Source organism: Pseudophryne corroboree, chromosome 10 (assembly GCF_028390025.1).
Source record: "Pseudophryne corroboree isolate aPseCor3 chromosome 10, aPseCor3.hap2, whole genome shotgun sequence".
Lineage (NCBI taxonomy): Eukaryota > Metazoa > Chordata > Amphibia > Anura > Myobatrachidae > Pseudophryne > Pseudophryne corroboree.
The window spans coordinates 312,590,618-312,611,770 of record NC_086453.1 but is presented as its reverse complement, the minus strand read 5'-3'; the positions used below and the strand labels follow the sequence as shown (position 1 = coordinate 312,611,770).

The following is a 21,153-nucleotide window of genomic DNA, read 5'->3' as shown; positions in this document are numbered from 1 at the left end:
TCCACTTAGGACGTTAGAGAAATATATATTATATGCGCCTAAATTTAGTGCCCCCCCTCTCTTTTTTTATCCTATATAGTCTGGAAACTGCAGGGGAGAGCCTTGGGAGCGTCCTTCCAGCGGAGCTGTGAGGGGAAAATGGTGCCAGTGTGCTGAGGGAGGTAGCCCCGCCCCTTTTCCGACAGACTTCTCCCGCTTTTTAAATGTATATTTGGCAAGGGTATTTTACACATATATAGTCTTTATGACTATATTATGTGGTATTTGCCAGCAAGGTACTCATATTGCAGCCCAGGGCGCGCGCCGTTACTGGGGGAATCCTGGGCTGTGAGAACACCTCTACACCAGATTCTCTTAATATGCTAGTCAGTAGAACCAGGGAGGAGGGAATAAGACAGAATCAGTCTCTTCCCAGCACTATTTGCTGTCAGAGAGCTCACACAGAGGTGGGCATCGCACAGCTCATACAGAATGAGCTACTGTGTAATCCTTGTGCACACGGGTGGGTGTATACTTACTTTAGAAGAACATCCTAACTAGGCCATGCTTTGTCACCACACCATGCCCCGACAGCTCGCTGTGAGAGGCCTCTCTACCAGAGCAGACAGAATGACTTGTAGACTGCCCTGACTCAGACATGGCTACGATTCATGACGTCACAGCAGCTAAGATTTAGTTTTGTACCTGCATCCAAATCCTTTTAGGATAGAGTCCAGCAGGCTTAATACAGTCTAACAGCATGGGCAAGTAATATCTGGCTTTTGATTTGCCTGCATGGTTCCCATTTGAAATTCTGTATGTGAAGGGGCTAAAGCTTAGTTTACCAAATAAGCAAGAGACAACAACTAGATCAGAACGGTTTATTTCCATTACGTCATTTACATAGAAAATCTGTCTGCTCCCGATCCAGGTCCTGCAATGAAAGAACATTGTATTAATACTTCTCAGCAACCAGCCCTACACAGCCCTCTGTACCTACTATACAACTACCAGGTCTAACTAATCAGATTTGCCGCATGAGCTTAATATTTATAAAGGGATTTCCAACTGTATGCAGACACCAAGTCAGTGTTTAACATGTCAAAAACAGAAGGACATTGAAGGCCTGCAGAACCTAACATGAAATAAACAGGAACTGTATGAACACAAAAAGTGACTTACAGTACAACACAATGCAGGACAAGGTTTATAAAGAATTCAGCATCCAGGTGGTCATACGACCAATGACAGAATCCAGACACCACTCAGCTGACCGGCGCCGGATCACCAACAACCCGAAATTTATTACATTGTGTCATCTTTAAACACTTAACTGACAATTTTTATACAAAACTATTAGAAATGTCATTAGGATACCATGTATTTAAAGACATAGCACTACTTTGGTGGTGTTTAGCACCACGCATGAAGTATATCGGTCTAGCAGACTGCTGTAGCTTTTCCTCATCACCTTGCAGTAAGTGACTCTCCCTGCACCCACTGTAGTCTTGATGACCCTGTAGCATTATTCCTCCCCAGTGCCTATAGATATACCTGTTCCATTACCTACTGAGCTGATCACTTTGAGGACCTGGGTGCAGACCCTGTGTTATAGTGCTCAGAAGGAACTTCAATACCCCTCTGAATGCTTTCGTATTTGCCACTCCAAAATGCCTTCTGGGGCACACAAAAGGCATGGGACTGCTACATAACAGCCCTACTTGGAGCAGAATGTACAAAACGGATTCTCTTTAAAATCCAGAGATGGAGTAGCGGCTGCGGTCGCATGCTATGCAAAGGTGCCAAGCAAGTGGTTAAAAGACCATGGCTGCTGTGCCAGTTGTAGCTTGTGGTAAGAAGGTGGACCAATGCATGAAGTGAGCTAAAATTCAGAGGGACTCACCTGCTTATGCTTCCTCAGTTCCTGGTGGTGCGTCACCTCCCTTGGTATTTCTAGTGTAGATAACCTGGGCTCTGTGTTTGGATACCAGCTTAATTAGGCCTGGGAAAACAAGGAATAAGTTTATATATATATATTAAACCATGAAACATTTATTGGACCTCTGTAGTCAGACCACTGACGCACAACTTTAGCTGCTCACCGACAGGGAACATTGGTCGGTCTTAAGCTTTGTTCTGGAGCCCTTAGACCAGGCATGTCAAACTCGTAGTTTCACAACAGCTGGAGGGCCACAAGTCCCAGCATGCTTTGCCAGCATCCCTTCCACTGATCAGCTGGTAAAGCATGCTGGGACCTGTAGTTTCAACAGCTGGATGACCATGAGTTTGACATGCCTGCCTTAGACTATCAGCACGTTGCAGTGTGAACTCTTAGCACTGACTTCAAAGCTCCAGGAAGAAACCATTTCACAGCAACTGATTTCAGGGTCCTACACTAATACAGGGTGGAGTGCATCTGGAGAGGTCTTACCACAAGTGTACACATCTATGCCCAACACATAAGCAGACAGTGTTGCTATAAATGCGCAGAGGCCCCACTAGGAAAGTAGAATTGTCTTCCTCATAAAACCCTTGCACCGACAAATGCACATAACGGTTACAGCCCCTATTATAGCCTTCTGTTGGCTGTCTGCAACTTTATGCAAAGGTGCAAATTGGCTTATTGCAGCCATATCAGTGAATTTTTTCTTTCAGTTAAAAGGGCAAAAGCTGGTTGCCTTTCCTGTTGTCCCAGTTCTCACAAATGTGTCATTGTATTATTAAAAACTGATCAAACACCAACCATACAGCAAGCAGCCGTGGCCTCATGATCCTTCTGGTGTCAGACAAACCATTCTACCACCACTTTTTTGGCAATGACCTGTGAGCAAGGTTAAAGTCATTATCTGCTGCAGAAGGAAGTAGCAACAGTGACCATAAAACTGGATGAGCTTTTATTAAGATCAATCCCATTGGCTTCGTTACTATGAACACACTGTGCAAGGCTCTGCCAGGACCTTACACAGAATCAAATCTGCCCCTACAAACAAGGTATACACATGCAGTTTCCATGCAATTTAGTCCAAACCACTAAATTCAGAGAACACTCACACGTGACAGTATTATGCACTGCGTTTAGCTAGGTAATGTGTGAACAAGACCAGGTAACGAATCCAATGACCCATGCCCACATTCAGATTATCACAACTGTATTCATGCATTCCCGTCATAGGAATTAGGAATACAATGGGCTCAATTCAATTAGGCGAGACTGTCACGTCTGCCAGTAAGTACAGCTATATGCAGCACTTACGGTACTACGGGATTCAAGGATTTTTAATCGCAACCCATAGGGCCGTAAAGAGAGTTCCTCAACCATTGCCAGCACTGTTACACAGTTGTAACTGCAACTCGCTCCCGTTACTTGTAATTGAATTGAGCCCTAAAGTTTTCATTTGTTATAAATGTGTTCCAGCATGCGGCCAGGAAGAGCCAACAGCATTGTTAGCTTCCAACTCAAATGGCATTTTCTCCCTTGAGAATCCATTCTAACATGGACAGCAGCTAAAGAGTTGGGATGCTCAATCTCCAGACAGACAGGTGCTAGAAGCCTGTACACAATACTGACTCCCACACAGAGGGGTCTATATACGAAGCCTTACTGGGATATTCAATTACCCCGATTTGCTGTTGGGTGTAATGTATTGCTGGGAGGGGGGGGGGGGGGGGGGGGAGATAAGCCAGCCTGTGTAAATGCACCTTTTTACCGCCCGCAACACACAAAGAAACATTGGGGGTTCTTAATCCAGATGTCTCTTCACGGCAAATTGAATATCCCCATTGGAGAGAGATAAAGAGAATGGAGATAAACTACCAGCCAATTAGCTCCTGCCATGTTACAAGGTGTTTGAAAAGTGACAGGAACCGATTGGTTGGCACTTTATCTCCACCCACAGCTTAGTATATGTACTACAGGAATCAGACCTACATCCTTATACTCATATAGTATCTTCCATCATTCCGCTACACACTCACCTTTGTTTAGTAGCTCCTGGAGGGCAGCTCTGGCCAGTGACCCCCTGATCTTTAGCCTCTCAGACACCACAGCGGGAGTGATGAGCTTGTAGTTGGGGACTTCTTTGCACAGCTTGTCGTATGTGGCCTTGTCAAACAGCACTAGATTGTTCAGCTTGTCCCTCACTTTCCCCTTGGACCACTTCTACTCAACACAGGAGAAAGAAGAAATAACTACATGCAGTACAGTATACATTCCATTCCAGCAAACTGGTCCCAGATGGGCATGCGCGCCAGACCCCGGCTCAGTCACCGCTTACCTTCTTTTTGGCCTTGCCCCCAGACTTGTTGACGGGGTCTTTGTCCTTCTTGGCGGACTTGCCCGCATCTTTCTTCTTCTTATCGTCTTTAGGCGGCTGCACGAGGCAATAGGGTGTTAGTAGATTGCATACCGGTATATCGCACGCTTCCCCAAGGTGTCATCAGTAAGGGGAAGCCGTAACGCAACCATGAGGTCCCAAGTCTGGCCAGATGCTAGTGTCCCAAAAGCAGATGTCACTGGGGCGGCTCTGGTACAGGGGAGATGGGTTATGCAGGCAGGGGGTATATATACACAACTGCTAACCAGAGGAAGCAGCCTCCAGGCCTCATGTACTAACGGTGGCCTACAGTGGCCAGGCATCGGGCCCGGGTAATCGCCGTCAGAGCCCCCACACATGTGAGGAAGCCGCCTTACAGGACACTCCGGGCGCTACACGGAGGCCGGCGCACTGGGCCCGGCGTGCTCGCGTTATACCCTCCCCATTCCGTAACCGCAAGCCCGGATGTCGCCATGGGAGATTCCCCGGACACCGGCAGCGCAGCCCCGGACACCCCACCGGGGTATCTGCACCCTCTGCCGCCCACCCCCAGTTCCCGAAGTCTCACCATGCTGCTGCTCCTTCAAAGATGTCGGACAGAAAGGAAGAGACCCCGTGCCAGCAGCCTAGGAAACCCCGTTGGGGGCGGGATCTTCCGCTTGACAGGACTACAGCCCTCTATCAGAGAACTACACTTCCCGGCATCACTAGGGGGCGGTGTGTGCTGGGGGTCACGTGGCGTGCGTGCTGCTGCGTCTGCTGTATGGAGAGCTGCCATTGGTTGGGGCGGGAAATGTCACTCCCAGCATGCCCCGCTGTCATGCGCCGGCTGCTACCCCAGCCGGGCTGATTGAGGGGTTGGGCTCCGGTAAGATGGCGATCTTCAGTGTGTATGTGGTGAACAAGGCGGGCGGGCTCATCTACCAGCTGGACAACCAGAACCCGCGCTCTGAGACGGAGAAGACGTTTAGCTATCCCCTGGACCTGGTGCTCAAGGTGCACGACGAGCGGGTGCTGGTCTCCTTTGGCCAGCGGGACGGCATCCGGGGTAAGGAAGGGGCTAGCCGGTGTGACATGGGCTGTGCTGCCCCTGATATACCCGTCTTCCTGCCCTCTTATCTATCTCATAGTCACTGCCTGCCAGTTGTGCCATCTTAGTATGGATACACTTACTGTATTGTGAATATTATTTGTCTTGGTTGCACCTATATTATGGGTACACTTATCATACATCCCAACATGACCCTCTCCAGGAGGGACACAGTGCTCTGCTCCTGGACTTCCCTCTTAATTAGGGGTGGGCAACAGGCGGCCCGCGGACCGATCGTGCCTGGCCCGCTGTGCCCCATTAGAGTGCAATGACAAGCGGCCCGACAGGCCGCTTGTCATTGCACTGCTCTCAGACGAGGCGCCGCTGAGGAAATCCCGGTCACGTCACAAGGTCAGCTGACCGGGATTTCCTCTGTTACCAAGCGCGCTGGGCGGCACAGGGGGCGGGCACTGCGCTTGGCGGCTGAGTGAGGAGAAGAAGCAGCGGCCAGCGAGCGGGAGCAAGAGACCACATCAGCAGTGACTCCAGGCGGCATCATCGGACAGCGGGGATCGTCTGCCACTGTGACGAACAGGTAAACCCCCTGTCCTGCCAGCCCCTGGATCACTGCTTAAGCTGCCATATAGGTTTAAGGGTGGGGAGGCAGCTGAGTTAAAAACTACAATATGGGTTTAGGGGAGGGAGGGGATAGGGGGGTAGGGACTGTCTGCCGTAATGTGTAAAAAAGGGTGATGCTGTCTGCCGTAATGTGTAAAAAGGGGGACAATGTCTGCCGTAATGTGTAAAAAGGGGACGCAGTCTGCCGTAATGTGTAAAAAGGGGACGCAGTCTGCCGTAATGTGTAAAAAGGGGGACAATGTCTGCCGTAATGTGTAAAAACGGGGACGCTATCTGCTGTAATGTGTAAAAAGTGGACGCAGTCTGCCGTAATGTGTAAAAAGGGGAACAATGTCTGCCGTAATGTGTAAAAACGGGGGCGCTGTCTGATGTAATGTGTAAAAAGGGGGACGATGTCTGCCGTAATGTGTAAAAAGGGGACGCTATCTGCCGTAATGTGTAAAAAGGGGACTCTTTTTGAGTATTTTGTGTGTGGCCCTCGAATATTCGCTGGAAGTGTTAAGCGGCCCCCCAGCTGAAATAATTGCCCACCCCTGCTCTTAATGTATGATTGCCGGCACCTGCTTTGAACAGGTTAATGGATAAGAAAGGTGTTTCACCACAGGTGATGGCAATTGTAACTTAAGAGGGAAGTCCAGGAGCAGATCATTCTGTCCCTCCTGGAGAGGGTCATGTTGGGAGGTATGCACTTATAATAATTAATTATAGGTGCGCTTGTTATGGTCATATTGATCACCGGTACGCTTGTTATGTGTATGCTTGTTACGGGCACATTGATTACTGGTGCGCTTGTTATGGGTGCACTTGTTATGTGTATGCTTGTTATGGGTGCACTTGTTATGTGTATGCTTGTTACGGGTGCACTTGTTATGTGTATGCTTGTTACGGGCACAGTGATTACGGGTGCACTTGTTATGTGTACGCCTGTTACGGGCACAGTGATTACGGGTGCACTTGTTATGTGTACGCCTGTTACGGGCACAGTGATTACGGGTGCGCTTGTTATGTGTACGCCTGTTACGGGCACATTGATTACGGGTGCGTTTGTTACGGGCGCGCTTGTTATGTGTACGCCTGTTACGGGAGCGCTTGTTACTATCACATTGATTACGCATACGCTTGTTAAGGGCACATTGATTAGGGATTATGTAACCCTTTGTCCCTATACAGTTGGACACTCCGTGCTTTCCATTAATGGGATTGATGTGAATGGCAGAAACACAGCAGATGGAAAAGAGATTGTGGAATTCTGTGGGAACCCCTCCAACTATCCCCTTTCCATCCGGTTTGGTCGTCCCCGTCTGAGTTCCAATGAGAAGCTCATGCTGGCCTCCATGTTTCACTCGTGAGTCATTGCGTTGTGCTCGGCACATGCGCTCATATCTCATGTCATAGCTGTGATTCTCAGTGATTTTCTTTTTTTATGTGTGTCCCCAAAAATAATAATTTAGATTTCAAAAGCTGTCATCAGCATTTAGTGACTCGTGTGTTTCCCATTGTTTCCATTTTTGAACTGGGGAAATCCCAGCTTTTAGGAACAGTGTTATGTTACTAACGTAATGGCACTTTTGTTCCTTGATCATCACCACACGGGGAAGAATGAGGACAAGTAGCATTATTTACTAAGCCGCCTCCTGGCAGGTTGGAGGTGAAAGTTTAACAGGGCACTTGCAGTCAGTGTGTAGCCCAAGATCAGTGATAGTTTGTGGAAGACTTGGTAATTAGGAATTACCAGGAGGCATCAATTGCACCAGGCACATTATGTTGGTCCCAGAGATCCATCATTTAACAAATTTGGGTTTCTACTTCATTGTTTTTGGGTGCGATCATAATAAATGGTTATGAATTCTATTTTTTATATTTATTACCAGTTATTTATATAGCGCACACATATTCCACAGCGCCTTACAGAGAATATTTGCCCATTCACATCAGTCCCTGCCCCAGTGAAGCTCACAATCTACATTCTCTACCACATGTACACGCACACACATTCATGATAGGGTTAATTTTTGTTGGGATCCAGTTAACCTACCAGTATTATATAATACCATCCAGTCTCCCCACGTGCCCCTTAAATGACCATCAGACTTCACCACATGCCTCTTAAATGCCCTTCAAACCATCACTCATGCCTTTAAATACCTATCAGATCTCCCACATGCCCTCACACCTCCCTATGTGCCCCTCATTGTGCCTATCAAATGCCCACATTCATTCTGTATGGCATCAGACCTCCTCTGCCCAGAAGCACTAAGCGTTACTTCAGTTATATCACTATTTATTTATTTTATTCCACATTTCTCTGACGTCCTAGTGGATGCTGGGACTCCGTAAGGACCATGGGGAATATCGGCTCCGCAGGAGACAGGGCACAAAATAAAAGCTTAAGGATCAGGTGGTGTGCACTGGCTCCTCCCCCTATGACCCCCCTCCAAGCCTCAGTTAGATTTTTGTGCCCGGCCGAGAAGGGTGCAATCTAGGTGGCTCTCCTGAGCTGCTTAGAATAAAAGTTTAGTTTAGGTTTTTTTATTTTCAGTGAGTCCTGCTGGCAACAGGCTCACTGCATCGTGGGACTAAGGGGAGAAGAAGCGAACTCACCTGCGTGCAGAGTGGATTGGGCTTCTTAGGCTACTGGACATTGGCTCCAGAGGGACGATCACAGGTACAGCCTGGATGGGTCACCGGAGCCGCGCCGCCGTCCCCCTTACAGAGCCAGAAGAGACGAAGAGGTCCGGTGAAATCGGCGGCAGAAGACATCCTGTCTTCAGACTAAGGTAGCGCACAGCACCGCAGCTGTGCGCCATTGCTCTCAGCACACTTCACACTCCGGTCACTGAGGGTGCAGGGCGCTGGGGGGGAGCGCCCTGAGACGCAATATAACAGTATATACCTTAGGTGGCAAAAAGAATACATCACATATAGCTCCTGGGCTATATGGATGTATTTTAACCCCTGCCATTTTTACACAAAAAAGCGGGAGATAAGGACGTCGTGAAGGGGCGGAGCCTATCTCCTCAGCACACAAGCGCCATTTTCCCTCACAGCTCCGCTGGAAGGACGGCTCCCTGACTCTCCCCTGCAGTCCTGCTTCAGAATCAGGGTAAAAAAGAGAAGGGGGGGCATTTTTGGCAGCAAATAACGATAATAACAGCAGCTATAAGGGAATAACACTTATATAAGGTTATCCCTGTATATATATAGCGCTGGGTGTGTGCTGGCAGACTCTCCCTCTGTCTCTCCAAAGGGCTAAGTGGGGTCCTGTCCTCTATCAGAGCATTCCCGGTGTGTGTGCTGTGTGTCGGTACGCGTGTGTCGACATGTATGAGGAGGAAAATGATGTGGAGGCGGAGCAGTTGCCTGTGTTGGTGATGTCACCCCCTAGGGAGTCGACACCTGACTGGATGATTGTATTTAAACAATTAAGTGATAATGTCAGCAATTTGCAAAAAACTGTTGACGACATGAGACAGCCGGCAAATCAATTAGTGCCTGTCCAGGCGTCTCAGACACCGTCAGGGGCGCTAAAACGCCCGTTACCTCAGTGGGTCGACACAGACCCTGACACAGATACTGAGTCTAGTGTCGACGGTGACGAGACAAACGTAATGTCCAGTAGGGCCACACGTTACATGATCACGGCAATGAAAGAGGCATTGAACCTTTCTGACACTACAAGTACCACAAAGAAGGGTATTATGTGGGGTGTGAAAAAACTACCAATAGTTTTTCCTGAGTCAGAGGAAATAAATGAGGTGTGTGATAAAGCGTGGGTTTCCCCCGATAAAAAACAGCTAATTTCTAATAAATTATTAGCATTATATCCCTTCCCGCCAGAGGTTAGGGCGCGTTGGGAAACACCCCCTAGGGTAGATAAGGCGCTCACACGTTTATCTAAACAAGTAGCGTTACCGTCTCCTGATACGGCCACCCTCAAAGAACCAGCTGATAGAAGGCTGGAAAATATCCTAAAAAGTATATACACACATACTGGTGTTATACTGCGACCAGCAATCGCCTCAGCCTGGATGTGCAGTGCTGGAGTCGCATGGTCGGATTCCCTGACTGAGAATATTGATACCCTGGATAGGGACAATATTTTGTTAACTATAGAACATTTAAAGGATGCATTGCTATATATGCGTGATGCACAGAGGGATATTTGCACCCTGGCATCAAGAGTAAGTGCTATGTCCATCTCTGCCAGAAGAGCGTTATGGACGCGACAGTGGTCAGGGGATGCGGATTCCAAACGGCACATGGAAGTATTGCCGTATAAAGGGGAGGAGTTATTTGGGGCTGGTCTATCGGACCTGGTGGCCACGGCAACGGCTGGGAAATCCACCTTTTTACCCCAGGTCACTTCACATCAGCAGAAAAAGACACCGTCTTTTCAAACTCAGTCCTTTCGTTCCCATAAATACAAGCGAGCAAAAGGCCACTCCTTTCTGCCCCGGGGCAGAGGAAGAGGAAAAAGACTGCACCGTGCAGCCGCTTCCCAGGAGCAGAAGCCCTCCCCTGCTTCTGCCAAGTCTTCAGCATGACGCTGGGGCTTTACAAGCAGACTCCGATATGGTGGGGGCCCGTCTCAAGAATTTCAACGCGCAGTGGGCTCACTCGCAAGTGGATCCCTGGATTCTACAGGTAGTATCGCAAGGGTACAAACTGGAATTCGAGGCGTTTCCCCCTCGTCGGTTCCTGAAGTCTGCTTTACCAAAGTCTCCCTCCGACAGGGAGGCAGTTTTGGAAGCCATTCACAAGCTGTATTCCCAGCAGGTGATAATCAAGGTACCCCTCCTGCAACAGGGAAAGGGGTATTATTCCACGCTGTTTGTGGTACCGAAGCCGGACGGCTCGGTGAGACCAATTTTAAATCTGAAATCCTTGAACACTTACATAAAAAGGTTCAAATTCAAGATGGAGTCACTCAGAGCAGTGATAGCGAACCTGGAAGAAGGGGACTATATGGTGTCTCTGGACATCAAAGATGCTTATCTCCACGTCCCAATATACCCTTCTCACCAAGGGTACCTCAGGTTTGTAGTACAAAACTGTCATTATCAGTTTCAGACGCTGCCGTTTGGATTGTCCACGGCACCTCGGGTCTTTACCAAGGTAATGGCCGAAATGATGATTCTTCTACGAAGAAAAGGCATTTTAATTATCCCTTACTTGGACGATCTCCTGATAAGGGCAAGATCCAGGGAACAGTTAGAAGTCAGAGTAGCACTATCTCAGGTAGTGTTACGTCAGCACGGGTGGATTCTAAATATTCCAAAATCGCAGCTGATTCCAACGACACGTCTACTGTTCCTAGGAATGATTCTGGACACAGTCCAGAAGAAGGTGTTTCTCCCGGAGGAGAAGGCCAGGGAGTTATCCGAGCTAGTCAGGAACCTCCTAAAACCAGGCCAGGTCTCAGTGCATCAGTGCACGAGGGTCCTGGGAAAAATGGTGGCTTCTTACGAAGCGATTCCATTCGGAAGATTCCATGCAAGAACGTTTCAGTGGGATCTACTGGACAAATGGTCCGGATCGCATCTGCAGATGCATCAGCGGATAACCCTGTCGCCAAGGACAAGGGTGTCTCTCCTGTGGTGGCTGCAGAGTGCTCATCTACTAGAGGGCCGCAGATTTGGCATTCAGGATTGGATCCTGGTAACCACGGATGCCAGCCTGAGAGGCTGGGGAGCAGTCACACAGGGAAGAAATTTCCAGGGCTTGTGGTCAAGCATGGAAACATCTCTTCATATAAACATTCTGGAACGAAGGGCCATTTACAATGCCCTAAGTCAAGCAAAACCTCTGCTTCAGGGTCAGGCGGTGTTGATCCAATCGGACAACATCACGTCAGTCGCCCACGTAAACAGACAGGGCGGCACGAGAAGCAGGAGGGCAATGGCAGAAGCTGCAAGGATTCTTCGCTGGGCGGAAAATCATGTGATAGCACTGTCAGCAGTGTTCATTCCGGGAGTGGACAACTGGGAAGCAGACTTCCTCAGCAGACACGACCTTCACCCGGGAGAGTGGGGACTTCACCCAGAAGTCTTCCACCTGATTGTAAACCGTTGGGAAAAACCAAAGGTGGACATGATGGCGTCACGTCTAAACAAAAAACTGGACAGATATTGCGCCAGGTCAAGGGACCCTCAGGCAATAGCAGTGGACGCTCTGGTAACGCCGTGGGTGTACCAGTCAGTGTATGTGTTCCCTCCTCTGCCTCTCATACCAAAAGTACTGAGAATCATAAGAAGGAGAGGAGTAAGAACTATACTCGTGGTTCCGGATTGGCCAAGAAGGACTTGGTACCCGGAACTTCAAGAGATGCTCACGGACGAACCGTGGCCTCTACCTCTAAGAAAGGACCTGCTACTGCAGGGGCCTTGTCTGTTCCAAGACTTACCGCGGCTGCGTTTGACGGCATGGCGGTTGAACGCCGGATCCTGAGGGAAAAAGGCATTCCAGAAGAAGTCATCCCTACTCTGGTCAAAGCCAGGAAGGACGTAACCGCAAAACATTATCACCGCATTTGGCGTAAATATGTTGCGTGGTGTGAGGCCAAGAAGGCCCCTACAGAGGAATTTCAACTGGGTCGTTTCCTTCATTTCCTGCAAACAGGACTGTCTATGGGCCTAAAATTAGGGTCCATTAAGGTTCAAATTTCGGCCCTGTCGATTTTCTTCCAGAAAGAACTGGCTTCAGTACCTGAAGTTCAGACATTTGTAAAAGGGGTGCTGCACATACAGCCTCCTTTTGTGCCTCCAGTGGCACCTTGGGATCTCAATGTTGTGTTGAGTTTTCTAAAGTCACATTGGTTTGAACCACTTTCCACTGTGGACTTAAAATATCTCACATGGAAGGTGTCGATGCTGTTAGCCTTGGCTTCAGCCAGGCGGGTGTCAGAATTGGCGGCTTTATCATATAAAAGCCCTTACTTAATTTTTCATTCTGACAGGGCGGAATTGAGGACTCGTCCTCAATTTCTACCTAAGGTGGTTTCTGCATTTCACATGAACCAACCTATTGTGGTACCTGCGGCTACCAGGGACTTAGAGGACTCTAAGTTGCTTGACGTTGTCAGGGCCTTGAAAATATATGTTTCCAGGACGGCTGGAGTCAGAAAATCTGACTCGCTGTTTATCCTGTATGCACCCAACAAGCTGGGTGCTCCTGCTTCAAAGCAGACGATTGCTCGTTGGATTTGTAGTACAATTCAGCTTGCACATTCTGTGGCAGGATTGCCACAGCCAAAATCAGTAAAAGCCCATTCCACAAGGAAAGTGGGCTCATCTTGGGCGGCTGCCCGAGGGGTCTCGGCTTTACAACTTTGCCGAGCAGCTACTTGGTCAAGGGCAAACACGTTTGCTAAATTCTACAAATTTGATACCCTGGCTGAGGAGGACCTGGAGTTCTCTCATTCGGTGCTGCAGAGTCATCCGCACTCTCCCGCCCGTTTGGGAGCTTTGGTATAATCCCCATGGTCCTTACGGAGTCCCAGCATCCACTAGGACGTCAGAGAAAATAAGATTTTACTTACCGATAAATCTATTTCTCGTAGTCCGTAGTGGATGCTGGGCGCCCATCCCTAGTGCGGATTGTCTGCAATACTTGTATATAGTTATTGTTACAAAAATTCGGGTTATTATTGTTGTGAGCCATCTTTTCAGAGGCTCCTTTGCGTTTATCATACTGTTAACTGGGTTCAGATCACGAGTTGTACGGTGTGATTGGTGTGGCTGGTATGAGTCTTACCCGGGATTCAATATCCTTCCTTATTATGTACGCTCGTCCGGGCACAGTATCCTAACTGAGGCTTGGAGGGGGGTCATAGGGGGAGGAGCCAGTGCACACCACCTGATCCTTAAGCTTTTATTTTGTGCCCTGTCTCCTGCGGAGCCGCTATTCCCCATGGTCCTTACGGAGTCCCAGCATCCACTACGGACTACGAGAAATAGATTTATCGGTAAGTAAAATCTTATTTTAACAACTTTAACTGTATTCCACATCAAAAGAAACTGATCTGTATCTGCACAACACTACACAGCCCTCCTGCTTGTTCTCCTCTTGCTAGCGCAGACCAGCATCCCTTACCTGCACTCTGCAGATGCCGCATGTGTCACACACTTTGTCCCAGCTCCACAATGCCATCACATGCCATTTGTTCAGCGCATAGATCTTGATAACTGGATCTGTGAGCACTACCGGCTGAATGGCCATACTACTGTAGGAGCCTGTGGGAGGATAGGGGAGCACAACACTATTTCCTTCCTCTGCTGATTCAAGGGCCGGCTCCACCGGCCTGTGTTAGGCAGTTGAGGACCGCACTGACGGACTGACGGACCAGATTGGCAGTTGAGGACCGCACTGCTGACTGCTCGTACTGTGTAAGTGCAAACACTGACGGGTACTAATGAGTTCTCAGATGGGAAACAAAAAGGAAGAGAGATTGTAGAATACATACAATACATAAATAGGGAAATATGGTGAGGGCAAAAACCATCATTTTTCCCCATTGTGCTTTCACCCTTACTTTGACAAATGGGTATCTATGTTTTGATGTCTACACTCATGTACGTTTTATAATCTGTGCATACATAATGAGCTACGTTTTGCACCAGTGCTCTCTGTATGACCATAGTACCCATGATGAAATAGCCTTATGTGCAAAAGTAATAAGAAATTGTCCATGTTTATGGTTCTGCTCCATTGTGCTTAGGTGCACTGAGCGAGAGCTTACTTGACATTAAATGGTGATTTATTATGGAGACTTTGATAGTAGTAATCATATGGAAGTTTGTAGATGTGTGATCAGTTCTAGACGTGTAAAGGTCTTTTTGATCTGATTATTTTGGGCCTAGTGGTTTTCCTTGGCATCAGAAACTCTGATTTGAATATCCTCGAGTGATGCAGTTGCACACAATGGATTATAGAACACCACTCAATCTAATACAGGTTGAGTATCCCATATCCGAATATTCCAAAATACGGACTTTTTTGAGTGAGATAGTGAAACCTTTGTTTTTTGATGGCTCAATGTTCACAAACTTTGTTTAATACACAAAGTTATAAAACATATTGTATTAAATGACCTTCAGGCTGTGTGTATATGAAACATACATTAATTGTGTCAATGTAGATACACTTTGTTTAATGCACAAAGTTATAAAAAATATTGGCTAAAATTACCTTCAGGCTGTGTGTATAAGGTGTATATGTAACATAAATGCATTCTGTGCTTAGATTTAGGTCCCATCACCATGATATATCATTATGGGATGCAATTATTCCAAAATACGGAAAAATCCCATATCCAAAATACCTCTGGTCCCAAACATTTTGGATAAGGGATACTCAACCTGTATTACCCTAGAAGGCTCCCAACTGGCAGAACCATACAGGGCCCACAAGGTTATTGCAGCTGATTTACTGACACAGTGGTTAGGAGACACTCGGGCCTTAGGACCCCACACAGTTTGTTTTTTCCAGGTCACCTGTGTGTTTCTTTTTTTTTTTTTTATGTGATGGTGATACACACCTTCCCCCTCCTGGGTGACCTGGAAACCATGACCCGTGTGGGGTTTGAGAACCACTGAACTAGAAGATGTAAGTTGGGGTGGCTTAGTATAATATGTAGGCAAGAAACGTTTTTTTTGTTTGTTTGTTTTTCTCGTGAAAGTTTGAGATGGAAGAGAATAACTATAAACAATGGGTTGGTTCCTCTCATTTGTTGAAAGAAGTCCATTACATCTGTGTTAGAACATATAGAAACCTGACTCTGAACTATCTGTGTCTACAGATTATTTGCTATTGGATCTCAGCTCTCCCCAGAACCGGGAAGTTCTGGCATTGAAATGCTGGAGACGGACACTTTCAAGCTGCACTGTTTTCAGACTCTGACAGGTCAGTAGCTAAATCAATAACCCACCCGCTGGTGCTTTGCAACTTAACCTGTACTGTAATATTCATGACAAGCTTTGTGTGACACTGTTATGAACTAGACCACAGGTTCTCAAACTCGGTCCTCAGGACCCCACACAGTGCATGTTTTGCAGGTCTCCTCACAGAATCACAAGTGAAATAATTATTTCCACCTGTGGACCTTTTAAAATGTGTCAGTGAGTAATTAATACACCTGTGCACCAGCTAGGTTACCTGCAAAACATGCACTGTGTGGGGTCCTGAGGATCGAGTTTGAGAACCACTGAACTAGACTATGGTTTCTTATTCACAATTCAACACTTATACTATACAAAATAAGGTCCTTTACTGTAATATAAAATTATTAAATATTACATTTGTAACTTCATATCATAACTAAAGCTTGATGATCTGTATTTCCTTTTATAAACTCCATATCGGCCAACAAGGAAGAGACTGGAAAAGACGACCACCAACTACCCCCCCCCCCCCCCTTTTTGCTGCCAATGGGGAAGAATTGCTGTATCAAATGGGATTTATACCCCATGAGCGTGAATCCACCCACAGAAAGCTGAAGAGGGGTGCATTGTCAGGAACACTAGGGGGGATATTCAATTACCTGCACTGACTGTCGGGTGTAAAAGAAACGGTGGGGGGCTATCTAATTCTCCCCAATAAGCCGGTGCGTTCCGCGGCTTTACGGAGTGTTTCACCTGCCTCCAGCAGGCAAAGCAAAATCCCTGAAAACGGGGCTGTTTCTACCGAAAACACACAGGTTTCGCTGAACCTGCGTGTTTCCGGGTAAAAAAACATTGATGAGACACCAGGAAATATCACCCAAAGCTTCATCGGCGGAAATTGAATATCCCCCCAGGTATCTTGTAATCTTCCTCTGCTCAGTACCCCTAGAGAGCCTGCTAAAGGGGGGGGAGAGAAGGTTTGTGCAGCATATGATACATCTTTAGCTGATGATCATGAGGGGTCTTGATGTGTGGTATGTATCCCTAAGGCCAAAGAAAAAAAAAATTGAAGGACAAAAAATAATTTTGAAACCTCACTGCTACAGCCTGAAATAAATGCGGAATTATATTTTGATACAAACCCTGTAGGGATAGTGAAATGAACCCAGGAGTGCCACAAAGATTTAGTCGCTAGTCAGTGGAAATCGGGATAATCCATTTGGTATAGGCAGCCGTGAATCATATATGAAATATGGCTTTACGTTGCCGCCTCTCCTATGAGCTGATACCTGAGGGTAAGAGGTCATCCAGGGGTTCTAAAGTGCACCAATAGAAAGATTATGCTGCTGTCGGAGGGTACAGTCTCCCAGTCGTTGGAGATGTAAGTTGGAGCTCGGTGATAGTGCCAGTAAAGGGATAGCGCGATGGAAGACTGCCTAAGGTCACCGCGTGACAGCGCTGAGTGTTACACGCCTCCCAGATGTGACCTCTCTGTGGTGACGCAGCTGATCAGATGAACGGCACAGCCGCTGTAGTTTTGAAGTGAACTAAAACTAAACACAGTGGCCCCGGTGCCCATTAAATCCCCTCAGGGAAGAATTAGACAGGATGCAGAGGTGGCACTCAATGGACTTCATAAATGCAATAAATTCTTGGTCCACCCCAGCGTGAGCTTTCGGATCTTTTAATCCTTCATCAGAAACGTGTTGCGACCCTGTGAACTTTTCACAGATTCTGTTTGTTAACGCCCGTTAACTTGTTATTGGGAGAAATTGGGAGTGCAATTGAATAGCCCCAGGCTTTAAAGCCTGAAGCTGCCTCCTGATTTCACCCGCGGTACTTTATTGGGTGTAGTTGATTACCCCCCTATAGTGTTACACCATTCTTAATGGCTGCCATGGAATATTTTAAGGCAAAAAAAATGTTGACTTTGAAGATAGCGTAAAAGTCTATATTTTGTTTCTAATGTTAGTAATTTTACAAAAAATACCTACTGGCGTTTTATTACTGCAGCTTTTTAGCTGAATGTACCGTACAAATGACCCCCACCATCCAATACAAATATTTGCACTGGTGACGGCTGTCCGTCCTGTAGGAGCAGTAAATAGCTGACGATTCTCTCTTTGCAGGTATAAAGTTCATGGTATTGTCAGACCCACGCCAGGCTGGCATAGATTCCTTACTACGCAAGATCTATGAACTGTATTCTGACTACGCTCTGAAGAACCCATTTTACTCCCTGGAAATGCCAATTAGGTGAGTAGAAAATAGGACAACAAGCTAATATAGATATAGGGGAAGATGTATCAAGCATTGGAGAGAGATAAAAGTGGAGAAGTTTCCCAAAGCAACCAGTCAGCTTGTAGCTGTTGATAATCATTGTAGTTGTGGGAATGGGTGTGATGCATGTTCCCAGCGTTCAGGATGCGGCCGGTCACATGACCGATCCCGGCATCCCAAAATATTATAAATACCTGTTTTGGGGGATAACTATCCTAACCTCCCCCCTCCCTTACCCTAACCCTCCCTTGGTGGCTGCAAAGTTAAATCTAGGGGAGTGACGTCTACGACTATGGTTAACCACTTCCCTAGTGCCTAACCCCCCTATCATGCCCAAAACCCACCCTGATACTCTCCAGCGGGATGTGTGCTGTCGGGGATCCGGCGCCTTTCTTGCTATCGGTGTCAGTATTCTGCCGTCAATCACCTGACCGCAGGCAACCTGTCCGTCAGGATGTGAAACGTATCCCGTGACAATAATATCTTCCCCCGAGACTGATGTGCATTAAAATAAGCCAGATCGTGTAACCTGCGCCAAGGTTCATAGGTTACAGCTAATACACTGTAGTGTTTTTTTTTTATAAATTTTCTGTTTTTTTTTTTTTTTGGTTTTTTTTCTTTTAGGTGTGAACTCTTTGACCAAAACTTAAAGTCTGCTCTGGAGATAGCAGAGAAAGCTGGAACGTTCGGCCCCAGCTCCTAGTCTTCTATGAAATCCAGTATATCTATAGTAAAGGCTCACCAGATGAGGGTGCTCTTCTGTGGGAACATGAATGGAAGCCGCTGCTGTCCTCACACTCGGCTCACCTCTCCCTCTCTCTTTGGCGGAAATTCAGTTGTTTCTCCCCGTGGCCACCACTAGATGGCGCACAAAGGAGCAATTCAATTGTTGCTCCATTCGGGCGTGCCGTGCAGCGGGAAGACTTATTTCAGCTCGCTGCCCCCCCATGCTGGCGAGCTGAAATGTGCAATAAGTGACCCATTTGGGATGGCTAAGTGGCACTTTTAGTGATTGCGTCCATTAGTTTAGTCAGCTAAACCCGACACTAATGGCACGATAATGGGCATCAATTGAATATTGCCCCTGCAATCTCCCGTCAATTTAGATGGAAGATCGGGCGGCGATATCAATTGTATGCTCCCCTTTAAGAGTAATAATTTGTGTTTTCTCCATTGTATATATTGTAAAATTAGTAACTTATATTCCATGTTTGATATTAAGCAAATGTGGAAGGTGATAAAGCAGGTTTTCTCTGGCATGGTGTCCGCAACCTAATTAAGCAATCGCATCTTCCAAAGCCTGATATAATTGAGGGGTTGGGAGACCGCCGGCCACATTACACCAGGATACCGAATGCAGAATAGCCCGCCGGTTGGCATGCCAACCAACAGGGACTGCTCCCACTCCTGGGTGTCCACGACAACCTGGGGGGGTCAACGATCCTTCCTGGTGATGAAACATGATTTGTAATTACTGTGTTGCAGCTGAACAGAGGAACAAATTGTACTCGCTCCATTCTTCCGTGAGCTACCAACATAACTATGTCCATCCAATTATCTAGGTTCAATATAGATACAAATCTTTATTTGAAAGTTCACAGCGCATTGGAAGCAAGTTACAAAGTGTATACAGATCAAGGCTCTGCATATTATATTTGTATTGCAGTAGTCACAGTATCAATGAAAACCACCAAACAATTGCACTGCGCGTGTTCTCTAGTGGGAAGCCCCGCTCAGCCTGAGCTGCACGTTTGGGCTCCCCATAAAACAAATCCATGATCACCTGGTGCCAGACAAGTTTTTCTGTAACCGTGGAAGAACATTCTGTATTGCTAGCTTGCTGTATTTAAATAATTTAATTTGTTTGGCTCTCTGTAATCCTGTTAAATAAAAAGGCCAAACGTTGAATGTATTCGCTTATTTCATTCACCTCTATATACTTCCCTCATGCATCCTTTGGCTTCAATCGTCCATTTGTAACGTTCCTCATTTTGGTGTTTGAACCTCACAATATTTCCAGTATGCATGCTCTTTCCAGTCTAGTTTACCATACTATTGTAATGCAAAGGTTTTTGCTCATGTTGTGGGTGAGAAGTTTACTGCTGGGATTTTGCAGTAGCGTTGTGCTTAATACAGAGATGTATGCTTGTCACACAGCATCTGGCACTTTGGATACCGCTACTGTGTGATGATATGCTGAAGCTGCAAGAGGCGTCTTGTGTAAGTAGTGCTTCCTGGCGGCTTCTCTGATCCACAGCTGCGTCAGATCATCTGCACAGCGATATAAAATGGTAGCTGTTCCATGAGTTTAGTAACATTCTTCAGGTGCATTAAAGGGTATCCGTTCAGATGGTCGACCATGTTATGGTCGACGGTCATTAGGTCGATCACTATTGGTTGACATGGTCGACATGGACACATGGTCGACACGTGAAAAGGTCGGCATGAGGTTTTTTTTCTTTTGGGGTACTTTTCCATACTTTAAGATCCACGTGGACTGCGATTGGAACGGTAATCTGTGCCGAGCGAAGCGTTAGCGGAGCGAAGGCACCATGCCCAAAGCATGGCGAGTTAAGCAGTGCACTAATTGGGGTTCCCAGTCACTTTACGCAAAAAACGACACCAAAAAAAGCACTACTGAGCCTCATTTTGACTTGTTTTAAGGACATTACATCAAAGTTGGATCAGCCTGTAGTGTGTTTTTCTTCTTTAATTTTGAGTGTGACTCCAAATCCAGACCTCCATGGGTTAATAAATTTGATTTCCATTGATAATTTTTGTGTGATTTTGTTGTCAGCACATTTAACTATGTAAAGAACAAAGTATTTAATAAGAATATTTCATTCATTCAGATCTAGGATGTGTTATTTTAGTGTTCCCTTTATTTTTTTGAGCAGTGTATAAAAGCAAAAGCAGATACTTATGACACAGAATCTGTCATAAGTATCTTTTATATTATTTTAATCATAAATGACAGGGGAGGACTGCACGTCCCTGGCGCAGCGGTAACGCTGCGTGCCATTGCTCCCACACA

The 21,153-nt window shown here is 46.7% G+C and overlaps 2 protein-coding genes across 2 annotated transcripts; one reads left to right on the top strand and one right to left on the bottom strand.

Annotated features, from left to right (window-relative positions):
* Nucleotides 1-846: 846 nt before the first annotated feature.
* RPS25 (ribosomal protein S25) lies at nt 847-4,969 on the bottom strand. The gene is made up of 5 exons (XM_063943482.1): nt 4,861-4,969; nt 4,254-4,349; nt 3,955-4,138; nt 1,883-1,981; nt 847-913 (listed from the first exon to the last, which is right to left on the bottom strand). Exons 1-4 carry the CDS (start codon nt 4,861-4,863, stop codon nt 1,887-1,889), a joined length of 378 nt encoding a protein of 125 aa, XP_063799552.1. The 5' UTR covers nt 4,864-4,969; the 3' UTR covers nt 847-913; nt 1,883-1,886.
* A 101-nt stretch (nt 4,970-5,070) lies between these two features.
* Nucleotides 5,071-20,027, top strand: TRAPPC4 (trafficking protein particle complex subunit 4). The gene is made up of 5 exons (XM_063943481.1): nt 5,071-5,340; nt 7,132-7,306; nt 15,758-15,861; nt 17,969-18,095; nt 18,744-20,027. Exons 1-5 carry the CDS (start codon nt 5,100-5,102, stop codon nt 18,820-18,822), a joined length of 726 nt encoding a protein of 241 aa, XP_063799551.1. The 5' UTR covers nt 5,071-5,099; the 3' UTR covers nt 18,823-20,027.
* The last annotated feature ends 1,126 nt before the right edge of the window (nt 20,028-21,153 follow it).

Excerpts from the sequence above, each read along its gene's own strand:
- RPS25 (XM_063943482.1), bottom strand. Across the intron at positions 4,139-4,253 it reads GGGGCAAGGCCAAAAAGAAG|AAGTGGTCCAAGGGGAAAGT; the intron begins GTAAGCGGTGAC and ends TGTGTTGAGTAG. Across the intron at positions 1,982-3,954 it reads CCAGGAGCTACTAAACAAAG|GCCTAATTAAGCTGGTATCC; the intron begins GTGAGTGTGTAG and ends TTGTTTTCCCAG.
- TRAPPC4 (XM_063943481.1), top strand. The coding sequence starts at position 5,100 with ATGCCCCGCTGTCATGCGCCGGCTGCTACCCCAGCCGGGCTGATTGAG. Across the intron at positions 5,341-7,131 it reads CCAGCGGGACGGCATCCGGG|TTGGACACTCCGTGCTTTCC; the intron begins GTAAGGAAGGGG and ends GTCCCTATACAG. Across the intron at positions 18,096-18,743 it reads TCCCTGGAAATGCCAATTAG|GTGTGAACTCTTTGACCAAA; the intron begins GTGAGTAGAAAA and ends TTTTTCTTTTAG.